Source organism: Ceratotherium simum, chromosome X (assembly GCF_057802395.1).
Source record: "Ceratotherium simum simum isolate JZ-2026a chromosome X, ASM5780239v1, whole genome shotgun sequence".
In the NCBI taxonomy this organism is placed as follows: Eukaryota; Metazoa; Chordata; class Mammalia; order Perissodactyla; family Rhinocerotidae; genus Ceratotherium; species Ceratotherium simum.
Genome location: NC_141940.1, coordinates 37,029,160 through 37,056,802, shown reverse-complemented (window position 1 = coordinate 37,056,802; position 27,643 = coordinate 37,029,160). Strand labels below are relative to the sequence as shown.

General features: G+C 38.1%; 1 protein-coding gene across 11 annotated transcripts in view; it reads left to right on the top strand.

Annotated features, from left to right (window-relative positions):
* PAK3 (p21 (RAC1) activated kinase 3) overlaps positions 1-27,643 on the top strand; it is a 260,691-nt gene that overhangs the window by 187,656 nt on the left and 45,392 nt on the right. For all 11 annotated transcript variants that reach the window (XM_087427736.1, XM_014795348.2, XM_087427734.1 and 8 more), the window contains 5 exons: positions 660-813; positions 2,554-2,591; positions 17,382-17,513; positions 18,709-18,874; positions 26,841-26,904. In XM_087427736.1, coding sequence (XP_087283862.1) covers positions 660-813; positions 2,554-2,591; positions 17,382-17,513; positions 18,709-18,874; positions 26,841-26,904 — 554 coding nt within the window. The remainder of the gene's footprint in view (positions 1-659; positions 814-2,553; positions 2,592-17,381; positions 17,514-18,708; positions 18,875-26,840; positions 26,905-27,643) is intronic.

The following is a 27,643-nucleotide window of genomic DNA, read 5'->3' as shown; positions in this document are numbered from 1 at the left end:
GGAAGAGAGGAGAAAGCTGCAGGGAAAATGCCCAAAGCAGCATTAATGTTACTATTTAGCATCTCAGTGGTTATTGGTCCTCCATAATTCTATTTTTGTCTCCTCTCAATCCCCCTTTATATTAAAGCTCTAGACCCCAAAAATTACACTTTATAATCACAAAGTATGAACTGACCAAAGGTGAGACTTTACTTTTATTCTAAAAGATATTCTGGTTACAGCATACCCAGAAACAGCTTATGTTATTCCAGTCATATGAAATCTATTGATCTGCACTATTCTATGCTGTGCACAAATTTAGAGAAGTCTTGCTATGTCTGCCCTGAGTCGCCAGAAAAAATAAGCTAAGCCGTAAACATCATTTCATGGATGAGCAGAGTTAATATGGAGGTGATTTTCATGCGCTTTTTTTTTTCTATCACAGTCATACTCTCACCTACCCTTTTTAAGTTGGATCCTAGTTTTACCTATGTGTTTTAATTAGAGAAGAGAATGATTGCATTATTAAGTTACTAACTTAAAATCTAGAGTGTAACTTCAGTTTCCCAAGTGTAATCCTACAGGTAGCATGGGCTTCTTGGTGAAGAACTTTACTGGAACATGAAAATGCAGCTGCTGAATGTTCTGAGCTGCCATTCTTTCCCTTTGGTTGTCCACAGGGAATTCCTGAGCAATGGGCACGATTACTCCAAACCTCCAACATAACAAAACTGGAACAGAAGAAGAACCCACAAGCCGTTCTAGATGTTCTCAAATTCTATGATTCCAAAGAAACCGTCAACAACCAGAAATACATGAGCTTTACATCAGGAGGTAAGAGTAAATCTAGGCTATCAAAAAGTGGAGAAGTAATTCTAATCTCAGAGTCTCGGGATTAGAACAGAACATCTGTAGGACGTTTGAAGTCAGTTCTAGTTCTCTCTACGAATGACTTCAGCATAAGTAAACCAAAAGATGAGCTGGAAGTTGAAGTTGATGTTAGGAGATTTACAGTACTTGGGTGATTTTAGAACTCAAATAAAGAAATTGTTCAGTGAAGCAGTAGTTGTCCGTTTGAATCAGCAATCACGATTATTTTGTCGCTTCACAGGCATGAAGACACTCAGTCACTTAGGATCAGGTCTCGTGATGTGTTTATGAAGTAAGAGGTGTATGGATCAAACCATGGTCTCTTGAAATTTATTTTATCCCTTAGCTTCATTGAATTGCATGATGATGACAACATAAATTTTGTGGTTGCCAGGTTATTTGGTCAGACCTCAAAATCAGACTTAAAAAAAGAAATCATGTCATGCTATTTATAAGAGATCTAAATGGCCATGTTCCTGCTAAATCTCAACTTCATTTGCTAGCATTTAGACTAGGCCTTTGCTTGAAGGTTTGATGTTCAAATTTGCACTATAAGCAACCAAAAACAATATACCAAACAATACCTTTGCATTTTGAGAAAAATTATCTAGGTTGCCTCTCTAGAACAATTTATTATTTAACATCTAAAAAAAAGAGAGAATATTATCATTAGCGCCCCAGCTATAAAGAGCCCCTACCTCTCGGCATTGGTTTTAGTATACGGCAGGCTTGAAATCTCTTCAAGAATGGTGCAAAGATACACTTGGAAAGGAATGAGTGTCTGATTTCGCCATAACAAATATCAAAGCCCAAACTTAAAGGCGAGTGGCAATTCACATGCTAAATGGGACTTATTTTAATGAGATGATTGCTAAATGCTGTTATACAATGGTGAAAACCTAGAAGAGAAAAAAAGGCACCAAGGACAGCTTTTTATGATAGTCTTCCACATGGAATAAAATGTCTAAGAGATGCTGGTGACACATCAAATGATGCTTAATGTAAGGAAATCTAGAGCTGTGCTCCAAGTTCACTGTAGAATCATAGGCTACCAGAGCCGAAAACGCATTCAAGAAATCATTTCAGTGTACCCATTAATACCTTCTAGATTCTCAGAATTTGGTCTTTATTCCAAGTAGCCACTGTTTTTTAACTCTTTTATTTTTATGTGTCGAATTCTCTCAACTTACAAAGATGAAATCCTGAAAACTATGTTAGAACTCAACAGTATCTGAGTTATTGCACTGTTCTGAGCTGAGTGAAACTCACCATATGTTTTCTGGATGCCCTAGTATTGAGACTGACTAATAGGATAGGAGGGCGAGGGGAGGTGGGGAAGAGAGGAAGGAAGGGAAAGGACGGGGGGAGGTTGAGAGAGAACGAAGAAGTGGGGAAGAAGTTCTGGGTAAAGATGTATAGAATCATGTCTATCAGGAGTAGGTGATCTTGACATTCCTCTATGTGGATGAGATTCACTGGCGGCCTTCATTAAGGTCTGTAAAATGACGTGCTAAGAATATGGTGAGGATGTAAGGGTGTGAGCTATTTTAAGAAAAACTTTGTTGTTTGTCATAATATCTATTTAATACTGAATTGGAGAATTTCCTTCTGGTCAAAAGCATGCAGTTTTGTTTTTTTTAGTATGGTCTCTAAAAGAGGTATTCTTTATGAAACAAAGGTGACTTCTTTTCCTTCACTTTTCAGATAAAAGTGCACATGGATACATAGCAGCCCATCCTTCGGTAAGTGAAAAATTGAAAATGGTTTTGTGATCAGTGTTGCTGGCGGTCCGACAGAATACAGTTGTGCAGATCCAGTTTAGATATAGAAACTTTTAAAAACAGTTTTTAAAGGTATAATTTAGATATATAAAATTCACCCATTTTTGAGTGTACAGTTTGATGAGTTTTAGTAAATTTATACTCCTATGCTACCATCACCACTATCCAGTTTTAGAATACTTTCTTCACCCCAATAAGATCCCTCATGCCTGCTTACAGTTAACCCCCACTCATCCCCACCCCAGCCCCAGGCAATCACTAGTCTGGTTTTATAGGTTTATCTTTCAGGACATTTCATGTAAATGAAATAATACAGTTTATGACCTTTGGGGATTGGCCTTTCTCACTCAGCATAACGCTCTTAGGTTCATCCAAGTTGTGTGTATACTAGTTTGTTCCTTTTTATTGCTAAGTAGTGTCCCATAGTATGGATGTACCACTGTTTGTTTAACAATTTACCCATTGAAGGATTTCTGGACTGTTTACAGTTTTTGGCTATTATAAATAAAGCTGCTATGAACATTCATGTACAAGTCTTTATGTAGATAAATATTTATATTTCTCTTACATATAGAATCTTGAAAATAATAATCGTAATGATAGTAACTTCTCTTTACTGATCACTTACAATGTGCCAGGCACTGGGCTAGTAATATTTTATATTTACTTAACCTTTCCTACAGCCCAATTAGGTAAGTCTTACCATTGTCTTCATTTTACAGGTGAGGTTCAGAGAGGTGAAATAAGTTGTCTAAGGTCATACCACTACACCTTTTAGTGTTACATGTTCCAAAAAACTGCAATGTGGTGGGAGGGGGTGACTTTGCCCAAAGTCACATAGATAGTTTTATCAGAGAAATGACTAGAAAATAGGTAACCTAGTTTAAATTCCTTGGAAATGCTGTTGTATTTGAAAGAATACCCACACACGTTAGACAGAAAATGATCATAGTCAAGGCTTCTCTTTGTGTGATTTTCATTTTGATACCCTGATAGAAACTATTATTTGACTCATTTGCTTCCTTAGGAGTGAAATATTTAGTGTTAGTGAAACTTTCCTAACTGTTTATTCAAAGAGTCATGGGTAATCAAGCTTATTCTTCCTTTTACAGAGGATAAATGCTGGCCTGCTTGATGTCACCCTGGGTGGCCAGTGTGACAGCAGTAGATCATTAGTGGTGAAGAGTAAAGGCTCTGAAATAGTATGGCAGTTCTTCAAAAATTAAAAATAGAATTACCATATGATACAGCAATTCCACTTCTGGATTTATACCCAAAAGAATTGAAAACAGGGTCTCAAACAGATATTTGTATACTCATGTTTATAGCAGTGTTATTCACAATAAACAAAAGGTAGAAGCAACCCAAGTGTTCATCAATGGATGAACGGATAAACAAAATGTGGTATATGCATACAATGGAATACTATTCATCCTTAATAAGAAAGGGAATTCTGACACATGCTACAACGTGGATGAACCTGGAGGACATTATGCTAGGTGAAATAATCCAGTCACAAAAAGACAAATACTGTATGAGTCTACTTATATGAGGTACCTAGAGTAATCAAAATTGTAGAGAAAAAAGTAGTTTCTGGGGGAGGTGGAAATGGGGAGTTGTTGTTTAATGGGTACAAAGTTTCAGTTTTTCAAGATGAAGAATTCTGGAGATGGATGGCAGTGCTGGTTGCACGATAATGTGAATATACTTAACACTACTGAACTGTGCACTCAAAAATGGTTAAGATGGTAAATTTTATGTTATGTATGTTTTACCACAATTGAAAATAAAATTTTAAAAACGGAGTGAAAGCTGTGGGCATAGGTGTTTAATCTTATTCCTCCACTTACAAGCTGTGCAGCTTTGGGAAACTGGCTTAGATTCTGTGAGTCTTTCTTTCCTTAGCTTTAACTGAGAATAATAACAGAACCTACCTCCTAAAACTTGTGTGAATATTGAATGTGATAATGCATATAATATACTTAGTACATTACCTAGCACATACTATGTGTTTATTAAATGTAAGCTACTATTACTATTATTTTTAGATGGCAACAAAAGGAAAAACACACTCTCTCCACACGAGACTTGTTTGAGGCCATGGTACTTGTGCCTTGCTCAGATTCCCCAAAGCAGGACAGAATGTAGCCCTACCATTCTCACTGGTCATTTCCCCTCCTTTGTCTTCTTTGCCGTGACACCTTCCTGGGCCACACTGAAAACAGCATGTGAAGGGAGGTAATAGCAAAGTGGGAAAGGCAAAAATGTCAACCTTCCACGACCAATACATACCTAACATCCCTTGATTTAAATAATATCGTTGTTGTGCAATAATGGCTGGGTATCCTGGCAAAGAAATAGTTATTTTTTTTTAGGTAGGTCAGTTATTTTATTTTCTTTCCTTTTTATTTATTTATTTTTATTTTATTTTATTTTATTTATTTTTTAATTTTTTGTTTATTGCAGTAACATTGGTATATAACATTGTATAGATTTCAGGTGTACATCATTATACTTCTATTTCTGCATAGATTACATCATGTTCACTACCCAAATACTAATTACAACCCATCACCACACACATGTGCCGAATTATCCCTTTCACCCTCCTCCCTCCCCCCTTCCCCTCTGGTAACCACCAATCCAATCTCTGTCTCTATGTGTTTGTTTATTGTTGTTGTTATCTACTACTTAATGAAGGAAATCATACGGTATTTGACCTTCTCCCTCTGACTTATTTCACTTTGCATAGTACCCACAATGTCCATCCATGTTGTCACAAATGGCTGGATTTCATCGTTTCTTATGGCTGAGTAGTATTCCATTGTGTATATATAGCACGTCTTCTTTATCCATTCATCCCTTGATGGGCACTTAGGTTGCTTCCAAGTCTTGGCTATTGTGAATAACGCTGCAATGAACACAGGGGTGCATGTATCTTTATGCATTGGTGTTTTCAAGTTCTTTGGATAAATACCCAGCAGTGGAATAGCTGGATCATATGGTAGGTCTATCCTTGATTTTTTGAGGAATCTCCATACTGTTTTCCATAGTGGCTGCACCAGTTTGCACTCCCACCAGCAGTGTATGAGAGTTCCCTTCTCTCCACATCCTCTCCGACACATGTTGTTTCCTGTCTTGTTAATTATAGCCATTCTGACGGGCGTGAGGTGATATCTCATTGTAGTTTTGATTTGCATTTCCCTGATAGTGATTTTGAACATCTTTTCATGTGTCTGTTGGCCATCTGTATATCTTCTTTGGAGAAATGTCTGTTCAGGTCTTTGGCCCATTTTTTAATTGGGTTGTTAGTTTTTTTGTTGTTGAGATGCATCAGTTCTTTGTATATTTTGGAGATTAAGCCCTTATCAGATGTACGGTTTGAAAATATCTTCTCCCAATTGTTAGGTTGTCTTTTCGTTTTGTTGATGGTTTCCTTTGCTGTGCAGAAGCTTTTTAGTTTGAAGTAGTCCCATTTGTTTATTTTTTTTATTATTTCTCTTGCCGGGTCAGACATGGTGCTTGAAAATGTTGCTAAGACCGATGTTGAAGAGCGTACTGCCTATGTTTTCTTCTAGAAGTTTCATAGTTTCAGGTCTTACATTCAAGTCTTTAATCCATTTGGAGTTAATTTTTGTGTATGATGTGAGGTAATGGTCTATTTTCATTTTTTTGCATGTGGCTATCCAGTTTTCCCAACACCATTTGTTGAAGAGACTTTCTTTTCCCCATTGTATGTTCTTGGCTCCTTTGTCAAAGATTAGCTGTCCATAGATGTGTGGGTTTATTTCTGGGCTTTCGATTGTATTCCAATGATCTGTGTGTCTGTTTTTGTGCCAGTACTGTGCTGTTTTGGTTACTATAGCTTTGTAGTATATTTTGAAATCAGGGAGTGTGATACCTCCAGCTTTGTTCTTTTTTCTCAGGATTCCTTTACTTATTTGGGGTCTTTAGTTGTTCCAAATAAATTTTAGGATTCTTTGTTCTATTTCTGTGAAAAATGTCGTTGGAACTTTGATAGGGATTGCATTGAATCTATAGATGGCTTTAGAAAGCATGGACATCTTAACTATGTTAATTCTTCCAATCCAAGAGCAGGGAATATCTTTCCATTTCTTTGTGTCTTCTTCAATTTGTTTCAGCAATATTTTATAGTTTTCCATGTACAGCTCTTTCACCCCTTTGGTTAAGTTTATTCCTAGGTATTTTATTCTTTTTGTTGCAATTGTAAATGGGATGGTATTCTTAATTTCTCTTTCTGCTACTTTGTTTTTAGTGTATAGAAATGCAACTGATTTTTGTATGTTGATTTTGTATCCGGCAACTTTACCATATTCGTTTATTACTTCTAAAAGTTTTCTGGTGGATTCTTTAGGGTTTTCTATATATAAAATCATGTCATCTGAAAATAGTGACGGTTTCACTTCTTCCTTTCCAATTTGGATCCCTTTTATTTCTTTCTCTTGCCTGATTGCTCTGGCTAGGACTTCCAGTACTATGTTAAATAGGAGTGCTGACAGTGGGCATCCTTGTCTGGTTCCTGTTCTTAGAGGGATAGCTTTCTGTTTTTCACCATTGAGGATGATATTAGCTGTGGGTTTCTCATATATGGTCTTTATTATGCTGAGGTACTTTCCTTCTATACCCATTTTATTCAGAGTTTTTATCATAAATGGATGCTGTATCTTGTCAAATGCTTTCTCTGCCTCTATTGAGATGATCATGTGATTTTTATTCTTCATTTTATTAATGTGGTGTATCACATTGATTGATTTGCGAATGTTAAGCCATCCCTGCATACCTGGAATAAATCCCACTTGATCATGGTGTATAATCTTTTAATCGTATTGTTGTATGCAATATGCTAGTATTTTGTTGAGGAGTTTTGCATCGATGTTCATCAGTGATATTGACCTGTAGTTTTCTTTTTTTGTGTTGTCCTTGTCTGGTTTTGGTATCAGGGTAATGTTGGCTTCATAGAATGAGTTAGGGAGCTTCCCCCACTCCTCAATTTTTTGGAAGAGTTTGAGAAGGATAGGTATTAAGTCTTCTTTGAATGTTTGGTAGAATTCACCAGGGAAGCCATCTGGTTCTGGGCTTTTATTTTTGGGGAGGTTTGTGATTACTGTTTCGATCTCCTTACTGGTGGTTAGTCTATTCAAATTCTCTACTTCTTCTTGATCCAGTTTTGGAAGGTTTTATGATTCTAAGAATTTATCCATTTCTTCCAGATTGTTGAATTGGTTGGCATATAGCTTTTCATAGTATTCTCTTATAATCTTTTGTATTTCTGAGGTGTTTGTTGTAATTTCTCCTCTTTCATTTCTGATTTTACTTATTTGTTCCTTCTCTCTTTTTTTCTTGGTGAGTCTAGCTAAAGGTTTGTCAATTTTGTTTATCTTTTCAAAGAACCAGCTCTTGGTTTTATTGATTTTTTTCTATTGCTTTTTTTAGTCTCTATGTCATTTATTTCTGCTCTGATTTTTATTATTTCCCTTCTTCTACTGATTTTGGGCTTGGTTTGTTCTTCTTTTTCCAGTTCCTTTAGGTACATTGTTAGATTGTTTATTTGAGATTTTTCTTGTTTGTTGAGATAGGCCTGTATTACTATAAACTTCCCTCTTAGAACTGCTTTTTCTGTATCCCATAAATTCTGGCCTATCGTATTTTCATTTTCATTTGTCTCCAGGTATTTTTTGATTTCTTCTTTGATTTCTTCATTGACCCAGTCGTTGTTCAGTAGTATTTTGTTTAACCTCCACGTATTTGTGGCTTTTCTGATTTTCTTCCTATAGTTGATTTCTAGTTTCATACCGTTGTGGTCAGAAAAGATGCTGGGTATTATTTCAATCTTCTTAAATTTATGGAGACTTGTTTTGTGGCCTAATATGTGATCAATCCTGGAAATGTTCCATGTGCATTTGAAAAGAACGTGTAATCTTCGGGTTTTCGATGGAATGCTCTGTACATATCTACTAGGTCCATCTGTTCTAGTGTATCATTTAAGACCAATGTTTCCTTATTGATCTTCTGTTTGGATGATCTATCCATTGGTGTAAGTGGAGTGTTAAAGTCCCCTACTATTATTGTGTTACTGTCTATTTCTGTTTTTATGTCTGTTAATAATTGCTTTATATATTTAGGTGCACCTATGTTGGGTGCGTAGATATTTACAAGTCTTATATCCTCTTGTTGGAATGTTCCCTTGATCATTATGTAACGCCCTTCTTTGTCTCTTTTTACAGTTTTTGTTTTAAAGTCTATTTTTTCTGACATGAGTACTGCTACCCCAGTTTTCTTTTCATTGCCATTTGCGTGGAGTATCTTTTTCCATCCCTTCACTTTCAGTTTGTGAGTGTCTTTAGGTCTGAAGTGTGTCTCTTGTATGCAGCATATATGTGGGTCTTGTTTTTTTATCCAATCTGCCACCCTATGCCTTTTAATTGGAGCATTTAGACCACTGACGTTTAAAGTAGCTATTGATAAGTATGTACTTACTGCCATTTTTTAACTTTTTTTCTCTCAGTGTTTTAGTAGTCCTTCTCTGTTCCTTCCTTCTTCTATACTGAATTGATGGTCTCTTCAGTTGGACCTCTGTCTGAAAGCTCTACTCTTTAACTCCCCTCCTCCCTCCTTTTATGTTTTTGATATCATATCTAACCTCTTTTTTGTGCATTTGTATCCATTTCCCTCTTATCATGGAAATAGATAATTTTTCCTCTTTGTGGTCTTCTCTTTTCCCCTTAAATCAGTCCCTTTAAGATTTCTTGTAGCACTGGTTTCTTGGTGACAAACTCCTTTAATTTTTGCTTGTCTGGGAAATTTTTGATCTCTCCTTCCATTTTGAATGATAACCTTGCTGGGTAGAGTATTCTTGCCTGTAAGTTTTTTCCTTTCAGCACTTTAAATATATCGTGCCATTCTCTTCTAGCCTGTAAGGTTTCTGCTGAGAAGTCAGCTGATAGCCTTATGGGGTTTCCTTTGTATGTAACTTGACTTTCTCTTGCGGCTTTTAGGATACTCTCTTTATCTTTAATTCTGGACATTTTGATTATGATGTGTCTTGGTGTGGGCCTCTTTGGGTTTATCTTGTTTGGGGCTCTCTGTGCTTCCTGTACCTGGATGTCTGTTTCCTTCCTTAGGCTAGAGAAGTTTTCATCTATTATTTCTTGAAATAGATTCTCTGCCCCTTTGTCTCGCTCTTCTCCTTCCAGGACACCTATAACACGGATGTTAGTGTGCTTGATGTTGTCCCAGAGGTCCCTTAGACTGTCCTCACTCTTTTTAATTCTTTTCTCTTTTATCTGTTTAGCTTGGGTAATTTCTTCTAGTCTTTCGTCCAACTCACAGATCCGTTCATCTGTATCCTCTACTCTGCTTTTGAGTCTCTCTAGTGAATTTTTCGTTTCCAGTATTGTATTCTTCATTTCTGATTGGTTCTTTTTTATATCTTCCATTTCTTTGTTGACATTCTCACTGAGTTCATCTATTCTTCTCCCCACATCAGTGAGCATCCTTAACACTCTTTGTTTGAACTCTCTGTCAGGTAGGTTGCTCATTTCTGTTTCACTTAGTTCCTTTTCTGGGGTTTTGTCCTGTTCCCTTACTTGGAATGTATTCCTTTGCCTCCTCATTTTGCCTCTTTCCCTGTTCTTGTGACTATGTATTAGGTAGGTCAGCTACGTCTCCTGCTCTTGGATATATGACCTTATGTAAGTGATGGCTTAGGAGGCCTGCCGTGTGCTTCCCTCAGTTCTCAATGTTCCAGGGGTGACCCCTATGTGGGCTAAGTGTGTCCTTCTGTTGTGGCCTGTTTGCTCTCCCTGTAGGTGCCCAGGGAGGCCGAGTTATGCTCCTGGCCAGCTGTTGTAATGCTCAGCTGCTTGTAGTTGTTGTGGGCCCATCAGTCTCTTTATCAGGTGTGGGGAGCCCCAGCACAGTTGGCTGCAAGTTCTAATACCACATTTGTGTTGCAGTATTTCTTTTAAGTGAGTAGGCCCCCAGCGTGGCAGGTTTTTAGGCTCAGGGCCTTACAATTGCTATACGCCTCCAGCCTTTAGGTGTCTTCTCAGTTCTCTGAGGATTGCAGCTGTGTGGGGCTGGCCTCAGGCACGGGGGCACCCAATTGTTTGAGCCTTTGGAAGGTGGGGCAAACCCCCTATGCGGGTCTTTAAGAAGCACAAGTCTTCTGCAGCTGACAAGCCCTGCCGACCACAGGTCCACACACACAGTCAACACAGTCCTGCCTCGTGTAGGTCAGTTATTTTAAACACCAACTTGCTAGGGTGGTCTGTGTATTGGTTTTTCTTTTTGTAAACAGTTTATATCTCCTAAGATGTTGGCCTTTTTTTTTTTGAGCTTGCTTCTATTGGTTTTGCTTGTAGACTTAAAACTAAATCTACATAATGTTGAAAATATTCCATCAAATCAGAAAAAAATGATGATCTCACTGTTTCGAGATAACACAACTGGATATTCACTTATTTAACATATATTTATCAAGTGTAAGCATAGGAGATATGGGATATACATACGAGATATACAAGGAGATATATTTATTTCCTTGTAAGCACTAGGAAATTTGGAGCTCAGTCTGGTAAGGGAAGAGAAGTAAGAGCATGAAGAAGCACAATACAATATGGATTATGTTACATACCATAAAATATGTCAATTTGCTATGAGAATTCAGAGAAAAGAGACTACTTTTAGCTGGAGTCGGAAAAGGAAGAGAGGCCCTGTCTCCAATGGCTTAAGCTCAGTGCCTGGTACAAAATAGGCACTTGGTACATATTTGTTGAATGTTGAATTAGAAAATTCTTTGTATAAAAGGTGGCATCTGAGCTAGATCTTGAAAGTCAGATGGGATTTGGATCTGTGAAGATAGAGAAGGGCATTCTAAGCAAAAGGAAAAGTATGAAAAAGGGCATGCTAGTGAGGAGACCAATGGGAGAAGGGTGTGGGTTTGAATGAAGACTGAGATGCAGGAGAGGGAATAGTAGGAGTTAAGCCTTGAAAGTTCAGTTGGAACCAAATCATAGAGGCCGTTAAATGGTATTCTAAGGAATCTGGCCTTTTTAAGTGTATAGTGGGAAGTCCTTGAAGTTTTTTGGAGCAGGTGAGTTAGGTGATTAAAACTTATGCTTGGGCCGGCCCCCATGGCTTAGCGGTTAAGTGTGCACGCTCCGCTGCTGGCGGCCCGGGTTCGGATCCCGGGCGTACACGGATGCACTGCTTCTCTGGCCATGCTGAGGCCGCGTCCCACATACAGCAACTAGAAGGATGTGCAACTGTGACATACTACTATCTACTGGGGCTTTGGGGAAAAAAAAAAGGAGAAGGATTGGCAATAGATGTTAGCTCAGAGCCGGTCTTCCTCAGCAAAAAGAGGAGGATTAGCACGGATGTTAGCTCAGGGCTGATCTTCCTCACAAAAAAAAAAGAGAAAAGCTTATGCTTTAGGAAGAGTGATCTGACAGCAAATGTTGAGAATGAATTAAGGACAGAAGGTGAGACTGAATGAAGGGAGGTCAGTTGGGGAAATATTGTAAGCATCCAGGCCAGAGGTAATAAGTGAGATAGTGGCAGTAGGAATGGAGATTAGGTTCAAATTCCAGAGATGTTAAGTTATTGATTGGATGTTGAAGGAAAGGTTCAGATCAAAGATAATTGCACACTTAGAATTATATGCGGGTGGCCAAAAAGATGGGGATGTCGTCTTTCAGGAGATGCAGATTTCTGTGAGAGGATGCTGAGTCTTCTATTGCACAGTTTGAGTTTGAAGGGCTGGCAGGACTTCCAGGTGGATATAATTGATTAAACTGCTTGACTAAGGCAGGGTTTCTGTTGATTGAATGGACTGAATTAGACCCTTCAGTTCAGGTTGGATCACTTCACTGGGAAGTGTTACTTAGGAATGGGGAATTGCACCCTGTGTTCTCCTTATGGGTTCTCCTTATGGTTCTAGGGAGAGATTGAATTTTACACTGCTTGTGCTTTTTTTGCATTAGAAACACTCCCAGTAGACCTAGCTATCCTACAGGATCTGATTTAATGGGGTTGACTACCCCTTATAGACATAGCCTGAACTGATCACAAGTTTTGGCATCCTCTAGTAGTCTGGGTGGGAATTCAAATAGAACCAATGTTGTATTCACCAAATGTATTAAACCATGGCTATATAATTAATATTGAATTCAGCTATACCTCCCAAAGTCATATGACATCTGCTTTACTGCTCAGTCATGGTAACGTTTTTGATATTAGTATATTAAATGTTAAATACTGTTTGGGGACCTACTCTTCAATTTGAGGCTACTTTTTAAATTTTATATTTTTTTTGTACTATTGAGAGTGAAATAATGCATTTAGAATCCTGAGCTAGTATTCTGAGTGGAAGGTAACAGCAATAATATGAATATGCCATGATTTATGCCTAGAGAACCTGCGTGTACAATTGATGGATTGTAGTTTTGACTTGTAGTACTTGTTTATTTTGTTCATCTACATTAGTTGTTCTTTTCCTTCAGTGTACATCAGAATTGCCTGAGGAGTCTTTTAAAATGCAAATTCCAGAGCTCCACTCCCAGAGTAGATCTAGATAGAAAACCGTGAAATCTGCATTTTAAACAAGCGCCAAAAGTGGCCCACAGACCACACTTTGCATTATCTAATGTCTCCAAAGTCCTTACTTCTAATTCTTTTGACTTTTAAAAATTAAGCTCAAAGAAAGGAGTTTCCTAAGGTAGTTTCTCTAGCTGGTGTATTCTCTATAGTGGGATTTATAACTTGGAGTCTGTGGATGGGGTTCAGATCTATGAACCCTTGAAATTATATGTAAAAATATGTGTCTACCTGTATTTTTCTGAGATAGGCTAAACACTTTAGAACTCCAAAAGAGTCCAGGACCCAACTCAGGTAAGAATTACCTCCACTGCCCTACTGTGTAGAATAATAAAAGTGTCAAAAATACCTAATTTCAATAAGACAAAAATATTCCTTACTTGCTATCCATCTATCTATATTTTTACAAATTTAGACATATTAGGCGTAGTAATTCTCAGCCTGGAAGGAATAGTGTAGCAACATTATACCTTTGACTTCCAAAAAGACCACTAGAAAAACCTGTTAATCAAGCAAAGCTAATTTTATTATACTTATAGTAGCAAGAAAGTGCACTACCTTGATAGAGTCTTAGCAGTGTTTTAGAAAGGGGATATCAAGGGAGAATATTTATAGGATTTTAGAGCATGGCTGTGTGATTTTAAAGTAGGTCTTGCAAGGCAAGGAATGGGTTAGGATTGTGCAGTGTTTATGATGAACTAGTTTTGGGTTGGTGAATACAGCCAAGTGAGGGTCTTGAAGAGAGTCTTGGTGAGGAAGCTGTTATTATTAATAAGTAAAGTACTTCAGCTGGTTCAGTCTTATCTTCCAGGAACAAGTATTTCTTAAAGTAAGAAGCTAAGTTATTTTTGTTTGTTCTCAGTATTGTTTAACATAAGAACAGGAAAATATGCTCTGTCGTGATATTGTTTAACGCAGGGAAAAGAAAGTATGCCCAGTCCCAGTATTATTTACACAAGAGCAGGGAATTATGTTTATTCCAGTTCTCAGTACCAAGGACTGGTATTCTAGCTGTATTACTGGGTAGTTAATGCTCCCTGGCCCAGCCATCACCCAATACATAATGTTCACCGAAGGCCACACATTCTTTCCAACCAATCAGCCAACGTCAGCATAGTATTTGGTCCCAGATAAACAGAAACATCTGTCTTCCTTCTCCCCTACAGACCTTCCGAGGATGAAAACCTTTAGGTTTTCGAATAGTCCCTTAGTCCATTCCTAGAGATGCAGAATGTCCCCCATATGAAATTACAATAGTGAGGATAGTAATGAATGTTAAGAAACATTCAGCGAAATTTTGCAGGTGGATCTTCTCTAGTGAAATAGCAAAGTTAAGATGTGGAAGGTTACCTCTTGGCTAGTAAGCACTGATTGGTCTTTGTACCAGTCTAAGGGTTGGGCCAAGAAGCCTAGACCTGAGACCATTTGTATTTGCCACTAGGGCCACTTTTAGATCTTCGTGGGCTGTATATACACTCTCACTTATGGAGGCCACATGATGCATTGTATCAAATATATTAAAGGGCCCCTACACCCTACTTTATATTTTTGCTGTAAACTTTTAAAAGGGATTTTTAAAATACTGGTTTTGACATTATTTCATTATAAGTAATATTTAATTTATGGTTATGTATGATTTCTTAGAAATCATTGTGAATACTCAAGAATTGTTGCGAAATAAAACAATCTAGGCTACAATTTGTTTTTTAATGTAATGAAATTTCTATAAATACTAAATTTAAATGATTAGTTAAGTTGACATATACTTAATAGACATTTAATTAAACATAACTTGATTTAGATTTTATAGTTTTCTTGTGGTGTTATTTCTGACTTCAAACATTTTCATAGGCCCGCGTAAAGCTTATCCCTCGGCATGGTTCGTATTGCCTAATGGGTAAAATAGCTTTGTTTGCCATATAAAAAGTAGTAATTTTATTTTATTTATTTATTTTTTTTTTTTATTTTTATTTTTTTCCCCCAAAGCCCCAGTAGATAGTTGTATGTCATAGTTGCACATCCTTCTAGTTGCTGTATGTGGGACACGGCCTCAGCGTGGCCAGAGAAGTGGTACATCGGTGCACGCCGGGGATCTGAACGTGGGCCGCCAGCAGCGGAGCGTGAGCACTTAACCACTAAGCCATGGGGCCGGCCCAAAAAAAGTAGTAATTTTATATGCAAGTTCTGCCCGTCTACCAAGGAACAAGTGATTAGGTGCATTCTGGATCCCAGCTGGCATAAGATAGAGCAGAACTTTCTGAAACAAAATAACGTCAAAGCAAATACCAATAACCCAAAGGTGACTTCTCCCTGTGCCCACTGAGGTGCCCTGAAGAGTTAGTCTTTCACAAAAAAGAAACTGATTTTTTATCTGAAACTTAATGTCATTAACATATGTTGCTATCCACATAACCACAATACAGTATAATAGCCCAGCCATTTTGGCTAAATTAAGAACAAATATAGATGTATAAATAAGAAAACCAATATCAAGAATATAAACTTCAAGCTATAAACCACTCAGCATATCTATCAGGGCAGTCAAATATTCTTTCAAATGCTTATTTATAAATTCTAAGTTGTCTTCTTTCTCACAATAGATAAATCTTGCTGGCTCCAATAAGATATACCATTTCACCTTATTACCCCACCATAGGTTTATACATAACTGTAGAAAATCCCCGATGAATTTTAAATCATAGACTGTGGTCCTTTGATGTAATAGTCTGTTACTAGGCTGCCTGTATCTGCCTCAAGAGCTTTGTCCTCAAGGAATAAAAATTCTTTTTAGGATTAGCCTGAGCCAGTATACCCAAAGGCATAAACAAAAAACAAATAAATACACACACACACACACACAAACAAAAAATCAAAAACCATCTGTAATAATGCTGTCCAACAGAAATGTAATAAAAGCTGTATATATAACGAAATTTTCTTATAGCCACGTTTTAAAAAGCAATATATTTTATTTAACCTCAAATAGTCAAAATATTATCGTTTCAACGTATACTCAGTATAAAAAGCATTAAAGAAATATTGTATAATTTTTTTCATATTATGTATTCAATATCTGGTATGTATTTTACACTTATAACACATGTCAATTCAGACTACCCACACTTTAAGTATTCAACAGCTATGTAGAAGCTAGTGGCTAGTGGCTGCCATATTGAACAGCACAGACCTATATCACAGTTCAGTGATTTTTAAACTTGAGTATGCATCAGGATCACCTGCAAGGCTTGTTATAACACAGATTGCTAGGTACCATTCCCAGAGTTTCTGATTCATAGGTCTGGATGGAGCCCAAGAATTTGCATTTCTAACAAGTTACTTGATGATACTGATGGTGCTGATCTGGGGACCACACTTGGAGAATAATGGCCATGGTTCTTTCAAAATCCAGCTTTGAAACCATTTTACCCCTGCATTAACGTGAATGATCAAGAACCGACCCTAGATACTGTGATTGTTGCCGTTATTTTTGGTGGTGGTGTTACTGTAGTTTTTAACATTGCAAATCAACATTTACCTGTGGGTTAAGATTGAATAATTATTTATGTAGATGAGTATTCCTTAGATCTTCATGTCTGTTACTCTCTGAGTACTTCTTTGCAAGGAGGCTGAACGGGGAAGAAACATTTACGGGCTTGTTTACACTTAGTTGGTATTTGCAGAAATGTATTAATACCATATCCATATGCATGCTCTGATCTTTAGGCACAAAATGGCCCTTTTCTGATTGACAAACTGTCAGTCAACAAATTGACAATCTGCCTAGTGCAAATTAAGGGCTTTAATAGCAATTAATTTGATTTTTAAAATATATTAATTGATTTCAGAAGCATTGAACTTTAAAATAGTAAAATGAATAGCTCACTGTTTTTGATCTCAGTGGAAAATAAAAAGAATTTTTAAAATGTCATGGTGTTTAAACCATGACCTGAATTTATCTCTGAATGTAGGCAGGTCCTGGCCACCAAACCAGTAGGTGGTTCTGCTCATTTGTAAAAGGTGCAATTTCCTTCTATCCCTACATGCTTAAATATTTAATTTCCCTTGTCTCATTTCTGAAAGAAAAAAATGAGGAGTTAATACCTGTTCTTTAAACTTTGTTTTTGTCATAAGAGTACAAAAACAGCATCAGAGCCTCCTTTGGCTCCTCCTGTGTCTGAAGAAGAAGATGAAGAAGAGGAAGAAGAAGAAGACGACAATGAGCCCCCACCAGTTATTGCACCAAGACCAGAGCATACAAAATCGGTAAGTCACAAGTGACTATTTCCAAATGATTCAAAAGATGTCCTTTAGAACAGTCATAGAGTCAGAATCTAGTTAGTCAACTAGTACCTATTGAGCATCTACTATGTTCCTAGAACTAGAGTATAAGATATGAACTTGGTTGAGGTTGCTGTTTGGGGATACAAGATTAGCACATGACAATTAGAAAATAATAGCAAACCATATACAAATAAGTGTGAAGTTATAAGACTACCGCAGAAGTTAAGATAGAGAAGGGAATCCATATGAACCAGGTAGGAAGAATTACATAAGCAGAGGCATCAAGATCAGAATTAGCACAGCACATATGTGGACTGCTAAAGACTAGCTCCTAGGAGCTTTCAAGGGCAGTGTACTTGAAGCAACTTAAAGTTCTTTTTTAATATAAATCGTTTGTCTTTAAAAACTCATTGAGGGAGGCCGGCCCCTTGGCTTAGCGGTTAAGTGCGCGCGCTCTGCTACTGGCGGCCCGGGTTCGGATCCCGGGCGCGCACCGATGCACCGCTTCTCCGGCCATGCTGAGGCTGCGTCCCATATACAGCAACTAGAAGGATGTGCGACTATGACGTACAACTATCTACTGGGGCTGTGGGGGGAAAAAAAGGAGGAGGATTGGCAATAGATGTTAGCTCAGAGCCGGTCTTCCTCAGCAAAAAGAGGAGGATTAGCATGGCTGTTAGCTGAGGGCTGATCTTCCTCACACACACACACAAAAAAACTCATTGAGGTTTGGGGGGTGGTGTGGGAGTATGGATGAATAGACAGAGCAGAGAGGATTTTTAGGGCAGTGAAAATACTCTGTACTCTGATACTATAATGATGGATACATGTTATACATTTGTCCAGACTCATAGAATATACAACACCAAGAGTGAACCCTACTGTAAACTATGGACTTTGGTGATTATGATATATTGATGTAGGTTCATCACTTGTAACAAATGTACCACTTCGGTGGGGGGATGTTGATATTAGGTGAAACTACGCTTGTGGGGGCGGAGGGTATATGGAAAATATCTGTACCTTTGTGTCATTTTTGCTGTGAACCTAAAACTGCTTAAAAATTTTGTCTTAATTCAAAAAAAACTCATTGATATGACAGTGTCTTGACTTCATACGCTTTCCTTGGCCTGCTGTTTAAATTGTAGACCTTTTTTTTTTTTTTTTTGTCTTTAAGATCTACACTCGTTCTGTGGTTGAATCCATTGCTTCACCAGCAGCACCAAATAAAGAGGTCACGCCACCTTCCGCTGAGAACGCCAATTCCAGTACTTTGTATAGAAATACAGATCGGCAAAGGAAAAAATCCAAGATGACAGATGAGGAGATCCTAGAGAAGCTAAGTGAGTTTTTTGTCATTGTTACTTTCTTCATGAGAAGGTTTCTCATAAACTACTTAGAATGGGAATTGATCCTTTAAAAGTCTGAACCTGCTTGCGTGAACTCCAGGCTCCCTGAAGTCATGAGATAAAAAGTTTGGGACTCGCTGTGTATTTCAGATCACTCCCTCTCTCACACTCCTAATTTGACAGAAACTAAATATTTTCACTTGAAAAAATCAGTTAAGGTGAAAAGTTGACAAAATGAATTAAGTAGTAAATTTTATTTTAAAATTATACTCCCAAAAGGGGTAAAATAGTCTGATGAAATATCTTATGATCATACCCCAAGGGCCCCCAACTGATCAGTCACAAGTTCCTTGTCTCTCCCAGTTTGGGTTAAGGACTCCTCTTGTTTACTGCCTTTATCGCAACAAATATCACACCATACTAATCTGTCTCTTTTACTAGACTGTGAGCTCCTCAAAGGCAGGGACTCTGTCTTCTTTTCCTGTATGTCCAGCTCTGATAAAGTGCCTGTTAACATAAAGGCACTTAACAAATGCTTGTTGAGCGAATGGATGAAAAAATGAGCAAACAAATGCATCTTTACTGGGTTCCTACTTGTCTGTTCTATGCCAGAATCTTTAGAGGAAATAATAGGAAAACAATTTCCTGCCATCAAGAAACTTACAATTTTATTTGGAAGATACAATTTAATAGTGTGATACAATTAGAGAATAGGAGGCCATCTTGTTTTTGCAAATGTCTATGTCAAAGAACTCAGAAAAGGAAGAGAGCAGTTTCTGCTATAGGCCACAGGAAGACTCTGCAGATGTGGTTGTAGGCCATTTTGTGCCCGAAGGGACATTTGGCAATGTCTGGAGACATGTTTATTGTCATGACACAGGGAGTGCTCCTGGCATTTAGTGGATAGAGGCTAGGGATGCTTCTAAACACTCTCTAATGCCGAGGACAGCCCCCTCTCTTTTCCCCTCTGCACCACAGAATTATTCAGCCCCAAATGTCAACAGTGCTGAGACTGAGACATTCTGAGCTAGAAGTATTTGGAAAGGCAAAGGTTCAGATTGCAGCTGTCAGTGAGCTCTCACAACTGGACTTGGTGGACTTCAGCCAACTGACTTTACTGTACAAGATTAAATATGCCTCTAGTGCTAGTACCGACTATTTGCTATAATAACAACAGTAATAATTCCCATTTATTCGGCACCTTCTCTGCTGGCCACTTTACATACATTATCAGGTTTCATTTTCACAACAATCCCTTGTGGTAGATTTTAATATCCTCATTTTACAGATCAGTTAAAGTAAGCCTCAAAAAGCTAAAAGTGAACAGGTCACCAAACTATTGAGTGGGAAGCCGGAGTTTGAATGCAAGACTGTTTGCCTTCGAAGCTTACTCTATTTCCATTACCCACTTGGCTTCTGCATATTCCAACTGTCTATTTGTGTAAAAGGAAAGGAATAAATGAAAGAATTGCCTGGGTAATTTCAGTTCAATTATTCAGACAATTGCATCCATTTCCCCTTATTTTGTACATGTAGATGTGACCTATGACATACCAGATTTTAAAAATCTAACAGCTTCAATTTAGTAAAAATGATTGGTATCTGTTTCAAATCTCAATAGATTTATTATATTGAAAATGCATTTATAGCTTTCTTAAGTTCACTGACAGAGAAACAAACAACATTTTCTTGGGCCAAAATCTTGCTTTGCTTGCAAGCTGTAATGGTACTGGAGCTGTGGTCTTTATAATTTGTTGTTTATTCTACTCTGCACTGAGCAACATGATGAAGAGGAGAAAGCTGCCTTTGATTGCATTTTTAATTAAGAATTAAGTGTTTTCTTTTCTGTTGGAGAATGCTTGGGTCTAGAGACAATCATTTTCCCCCTCGCCAGTGGGCCACCTGCAACTGCCAACCCTATCTTGTGCTTACAGATCTTGGCAGGGAGAACCTGCAGAGAAATGAGAGAGTGCTTCTCATGAAGCAGATCCAGGCTGAGCTATACTGCAAAGTCGGTTGTTCCTGCTTCTGATCCACCATCACCCTCTCTATGCCCTCTCTCTGCCACTTACTCGCTGTATCGCCTTAGACAGATTATTTAACCTCTCTGAGCCTCAGTTTCTTATCTGTCAAATGGGAATAAGAATCACAACTACATTTTAGGACTCTGTCTATAGGATGGATTTTACATAGCTCAACCAATCCAGAGAGAACAGGTATTGGAGTCAGAAAGGCCCAGAATCAAATCGCAAGCCCTTGCTACCAGCTGTGTCACTTTGGGCAAGTTATTTAACTTTTCTGGACCTCTTTTTCCTCATCTAAAAAAATGGAGATAATAATAGTGTCAACCTCATAGCTTTATGATAATTAAATGAGAATAATGCGTGTAAGAACTTCAGCAGTGGTACCTGATACACAGTAGGTGCTCAGTAAATGGTAGTTACTATTTTATTACATTGGTATAAAGCCTTAGTAAGATTGCAGTCCCAGTGTAATGATGAAATGAATAATAACTGAGTCTGAGTCATAGACCCAGACTAGCTGCATGTCCTTAGGCAAGTCACTCAACTCCTCTGAACTTCAGTTTCTTCATCTGAAAAATAGAGATAACAATAGTACTGATGTAATAGGGATTTTGTGAAAACTTAATGAGGTAAAGTATTTAATATACCTGGCACAATAAATAGTAGTATAAAATTATAATGTTATTTTTGCAAAATGAGAGCGACTATATCTTTCAGTATAAAAAAAATGGGGCATGAGGCCTTCCATTGGGACAGAATGTATGAAACTAGGAATAATCCCAGATGTATGGTCCCTATACGGAAGCCATTGAGGACCTTGGAATCAAGGCCCCCGTTGGATCTTGAGAGGAGGAGTAGAAAGCCTGTTCTGAGAGGCAAAGGAGAGAGGGAAGGGAGACAAGGAGGCAGAGGAATGGCCCATAGCCCATACCAGAGTAGACTCCACCATAAGTATGAGGAAGAGGTGAGAGCGACCTCACCTTTAGTCTCAGGGGTCCTTTTACTATGAGGTGGGCAGTCCAGACCAAAGAGCTGCCAGGCTGTTCATCTTCCATGCAGATACTGACTGTGGGGGCCAGACCATGGGATCATTAATGGCTGAAATGAACAGATCATCTTTCAGTTTTATAAAGACAGATAGCCTGGGTCTAGTTTGTTCATTGCAGTCTGTCAGAATCTGTTGGAAAATAAAGAAATCTCTACATTTTAGTGAAAATTTTCAAAAGGTGCTGTCAGCAAAATGGTGCAATGCAGGAAATTTGTCTTAGGCCTCCCTCCTTTGGGCCCCATAATTACCTCCTTCTCTCATACTTCCCCGCCTCCAGCATTTCCCACTCAAAACTCTATCCTAATTCCCCCTCAGATAGAAGTGATATTAATTTAGAGAATTATTTTTTCTCAGGAATCAAAACTTTCATTATGCTAAAGCGATAATCTTTTAATGGTTGGAATTCAACTTAGTTTAATATGTAGGAGAATACATTGATGGGCTTTTTTGGCACTGAAACCACATAATGAACCCTATTTTCAAATACTAGTGTCTAGTGATTTCTTAAATCCTTATACTTTAAAACGAATAGTTTGTTTCTTATTTAGGAAATTGCTCTGTAGGAAATTGTTCTGGTATTGCTATCATTTTTTTTTCCTTTTGATTTTGAGTTGCTGGTTTTTGTCACCTTTTTCCGTATTGTGTCACAATGTTTTTTCCTTTCTTTACTATAATTTATAAAAGCAAATTATAATGGCTCTGATGAAAGAGGTCACTTTAAGAGCTTGTTTTGTGATTCGGAATTGTAAACTAGGCTTCCTGTGCACTTGCCTAGCATCAGTAGATGGCAGCACACACTCTCCTGTAAAGGGTGATGAGTGTGGCGACGCCATTTTATTTGAATAGCAGTTAAATTCAGAAGCAAGATCTCGTTGAAATGGTTGTCTTTTGGTAATCCTCATGAAAGGATTTATTTCCAGTTGTTGTTGGTTTTTTTTCCCCCTGCATACCATGGAAATAAAGGCTGAATAATTTACTACCATAAAACCTCATTAACTAAACCCCGCCAGTTGGAATGGATCATAATTTAGAAAGTGGCTTGGGCTGAAGCTTGTTTGCTTTTGTTCAGTGTATGGAAAAGAGTTTGCTCAGCAACTTATTAGTATAACTTTCTTAGATGACTATAAACTGCTTAATAAAACTATGGTTTCAAGTGACTTCAAAAACCATCATTTCATTAAAAAAAAAAAAGTCCAGGCCATTACCCATTAATAGCGGACTTGAGTAAGGATAGTTCTCCGTGATGTAAAAATCTGTGAGACAATTTGAAAAATGAAATAGCAACTCAGAAAGTGTTAAATTGGTGGCATTCTATAGAAATAGCTCAAGGAAAATACATTCTGCAACCCCTATCTTAAAATATGGGGCATTTACAAAAGTGAATGCCTAATTTTATTTGAGTTTAATTCCACAGACATTTATTGAGTAACCAATGTATTCCACACACAGCATTGTATGAGGAGGCACTGAGGATCCAGAGATGAATAAGACATGGCTCCTGTTCTTAAGACACAGTCTGTAAGATGATGTCAAATAAATAGATATATGGTGTATTAAGGAGAGAGAAAGAGAGCAAGGGCAAAAGCAAGAGAGGCAGAAAGAGAGAGAGAGAAGGTACAGTAGTAGTACAAAGAAGGGAAATTATTAACTTTATTCAAAAAAATCAGAGAAGGCTTCCTAGAAGAGGCAACATCGAAGCTGAGTTGAAGCGTGAGTAGGAACTTGCAGGAAGAAAACTTAAAAAGGACATTTCAGGGGCCGGCCCCGCAGCTTAGCAGTTGAGTGCGTGCGCTCTGCTGCTGGCGGCCCGGGTTCGGATCCCGGGCGCGCACCGACGCACTGCTTCTCCGACCATGCTGAGGCCGCGTCCCACGTACAGTAACTAGAAGGATGTGCAGCTATGACATACAACTATCTACTGGGGCTTTGGGGGAAAAATAAATAAATAAATAAAATCTTTAAAGAAAAAAAGAAGGACATTCCAGGCAGAGAATAGCACGTAAGGAAGGTATGAAGGCATATGCCTGGGAACTCTTAACTTATTCAGTGTCACTTGAATATAGAATTAGTGGTGGATGGTGGGACTGGAGTTTTAGGACTGGAAGCTAAACTGTTAAGGAGGAGCTGATCATGAGCTACAATTAGTTTGTTATGGTCAAAGCATAAGGTTCTAGTTGGGAAGTGGGGAAGATGAGATGGATAATGAAGCAAAAGCCAGGTATGAAGAACCTGGCATCCCATGCCAAAGAATTTGACCTTTACCCTGTAGGTGTTGTGTAGGCATCAGAGACTCCTGAACCAGAGAATCACATGATCGGTTCTGCACCTAGAGCAACCCGACAGAGGTGTGGAGCCTGGACTGCAGTGGGCGGAGGCTGGAAATTAGAAGTCCAGTTATGAGGCTGTTGAAAAAGCCCAGACAAAAAATGATGAGGGCCCAACTAGAAGAGTAGTAATGAAGAAGGGGCAGATTCAAAAGGCATCTAGGAGGTAAACAGATATAGGCCCAGGACTCGGTAGACAACTGCATCTGGGGAGTGAAGATAAGGGATGAGTCAAAGATGACTCCTAGATTTCTGACCTGGGCTACTGAGTAGATGGATGGTAGTACCATCGACTCAGATTGGAAATACAAGAGAAAAAGAATGATAACAACTCACATATTGGTAAGTCTTATTTAACCTAAAAAACAAACGTAAAAACCCCTAACAACCTGATAAACAATCCATGAGTGAAACGTTTAATTTATTATTGTTTTCAAGGTATACTCTTTACTGAGAGGTCTGAATTAAGTTGTTCACTAGCCCAGAAAATAAATCATTGTCTAAATTGACATGAGATATTGTCTGTAGCACACAGTTTAGCACTTGAGCACGTTTTCTTGTTTGCATTCATTTAGTCAACAAATATTTGTTCAGTGGCAGCCACTCTTCTAGGCACTAAAGTTACAGGGATGAAAAGACAAAGTCCCTGTCCTCAAGAAGAAGCATGTAAGTCTCATTAGAAGGATCAGAGAAGAATTCACGAAGGAGGATGACTTGAGATTATATTTAAATAATAAATAGGAATTCATGGGTTAGATAGGAAAGGGAAAGGGGAAGCATCCGCAAAGACCTAAGCCTCGTATAGTGATGGCATTAGAAACATATAAAGTAGAAGGGATGGAGAGGGGAGGAATAATAGGAGGTTTAGAATGGTTAGGTAGGAGCTAGATGGTGCTCGATGGCAAAGGACCTCTATGCCAGACTAAGAAATTTGAACTTGATCCTGTAGTGAGGAGGAACTTTTGAGGAATTATGAACATGGAGTGAGGTCACTCTGAATTAGGGTGACTATACATCTCAGTTTACCCAGGACAGTCTCCATTTATGAATTATATGGTTACCCTATTCCAAAGGCATTATGGAAGAGAAATTAGAGAAGGCAGAGTTTAGAGGTAGGTAACGACTAGCACAATTGTTTGGACAAGAGATGTTGAGGGCCTAACCAGTGGCAGTGGCCCTGGGCATGAAGATCAGGAAATGAATGAGTGACAATTAGGAGGTAGACTCTATAGACCTACTCTTGATTAGTTTATGTGTGTCAATCTTGTCTTACTGACTCTACACTTCTTTGGGACAGGGGCCATGTTAGTAAGATATGAGTCAAAGGTAATGATACTGATATGTTTGCTACCAAAAAGACAGAAGGGAGAGCCAGAGGCATCCAAATAGATGATTCCCTTCAAAGTAGTCCCCTTGAGAATCTGCACCCTTCTTCCCATAATGCTGCTATGGCCCGGAATTTGCCTGCACCTATTTGAGCACTGCGTTGAAGAGTCAATGTCACTTCCTTTAGATTTATTCTGAGTGGTGGCAAGTATTCAGCCTCTGAGTACGTTGAAGAGTCAATGTCACTTCCTTTAGATTTATTCTGAGTGGTGGCAAGTATTCAGCCTCTGAGTAGTGGATTTGATATTTTGAAATAACAAAACCGATATTTTTTTTTCCAGAGCCAAACATGATAAATTAATGGTTTTCTTGTGTGGCTTATAAACTTACTCCACAGTGTTTGGAACAATCCATAGAAACAGAAAGTAGATTAGTGGTTGCCTGGGGATGGGTTGGGAAGCCAAGACGGGGATGAAGAGTGACTGCTAACAGGTACAAGGTTTCTTTTTGGGATGATGAAAATGTTCTAAAATTAGATCATGGTGAAATTTAGTAAATTTGTACAAGTCTAAAAATTTACTAAAAGCCATTGAATTGTATACTTTAAATGGGTGAACTTATGGTATGGAAATCATATCTCGGTAAAGCTGTTAAAAATGTTTGGAGTGCTAGTAGGGTCCTAGGTTCAGGGATGTATGTTTTTAAAAAGCCTGAGTCTCATTACTTCATGATTAAACTTTGTTCTTGGTTAGACTCATACCTATCCCCCATTGCCTTTAGCACAGTACTGGGTGCACAGTAATTGCTCAATAGACATTTGTCCAGCAAAACTGAATGTAGTGTAGTGCTCCATTTCACTCCAATTCAAAGAAGATAGTAATTTTATTAAATAGCGTGTACAAGTTCTTAGATGTTTTTATCTCCTAATCTACAGTATCCTTTTATGGGAACGTTTTATAAATGTTGAGTTGTGATGAGTCCTTTTTGTTTCCCAAACATCATCAATTTTGAATATAAGCAGCATGGGTTATTACTACTACTTTAATTAATATATTGCTATTCGTTACATTAATAAAATGTATCATTATCCATAAATTATAGAAATCATGTGGGAATATTGCTCTAATGTTTTATTTGTCATTGACTCTGGCATCTTAATTTTTAGTATTAAATAAAGGGAAATCAATCATCAATTTATGTCTGTCTCTCTCTTCCTCTCCCCCCAACCCCCAACTCAGGAAGCATTGTGAGTGTTGGTGACCCAAAGAAAAAATATACGAGATTTGAAAAAATTGGTCAAGGGTAAGTGATTGTTACTTGAAATATCAAAAGATGAGCACCAGAGACATACATTAAAATTCAATAACAACTTAGATTTCTGGTAAATTATGCTTCTCATTTCCTGGGTTATTTTCATGGTTTGCATTCTCAATATTGGCCTTTCTGTCTGGCAGACTGACTGTTAATTAAACAAGGAACATATCCTGCTGGAATCTTCACTATTGTTGGGCTGACAGTGAATTTTTTAGGGATATTTTGATCCCATATAGTTAGAAGATTAAAATTTTATTTCTCTAGAAAAGTGGTAGGGTAATAGAAACCTCTAGCTTGTATGAAAACCCCCTTTATCTCTGTCCCCCTACGTCTGTATGGATGTTGTACTTAAGATATTGTTTCATTGTCAAACTGAAAAGTGACAGAGTGAGGGTAGAGAAAGTCCTTATTGAATGAATCAGAGGTGGGCAGAATTGGCTATCAGAGTAAGGAGGAAGCAGATCAATAATTCCTAAATGAGATGGAGTGCATCATCTTCACCTAGTGTGCTTGTTAAGAATAGAGATCCCCAGGCCCCACTGCTGGAGATTTGATTCAGAAGTCTGAAGTGGGGCTCAGGAATCTGAACTTTGGAAACGTTCCTCAGAGAATCCTGATCATCAGCTATAATTAGGCGTGTTTCCCAGGCTTCAGTGTGAAACTAAACAGGAGGGCCTGCGTAGGCAACAGCATTTGAAACAGGGAAAAGTTTTGTTTAAACAGAAAC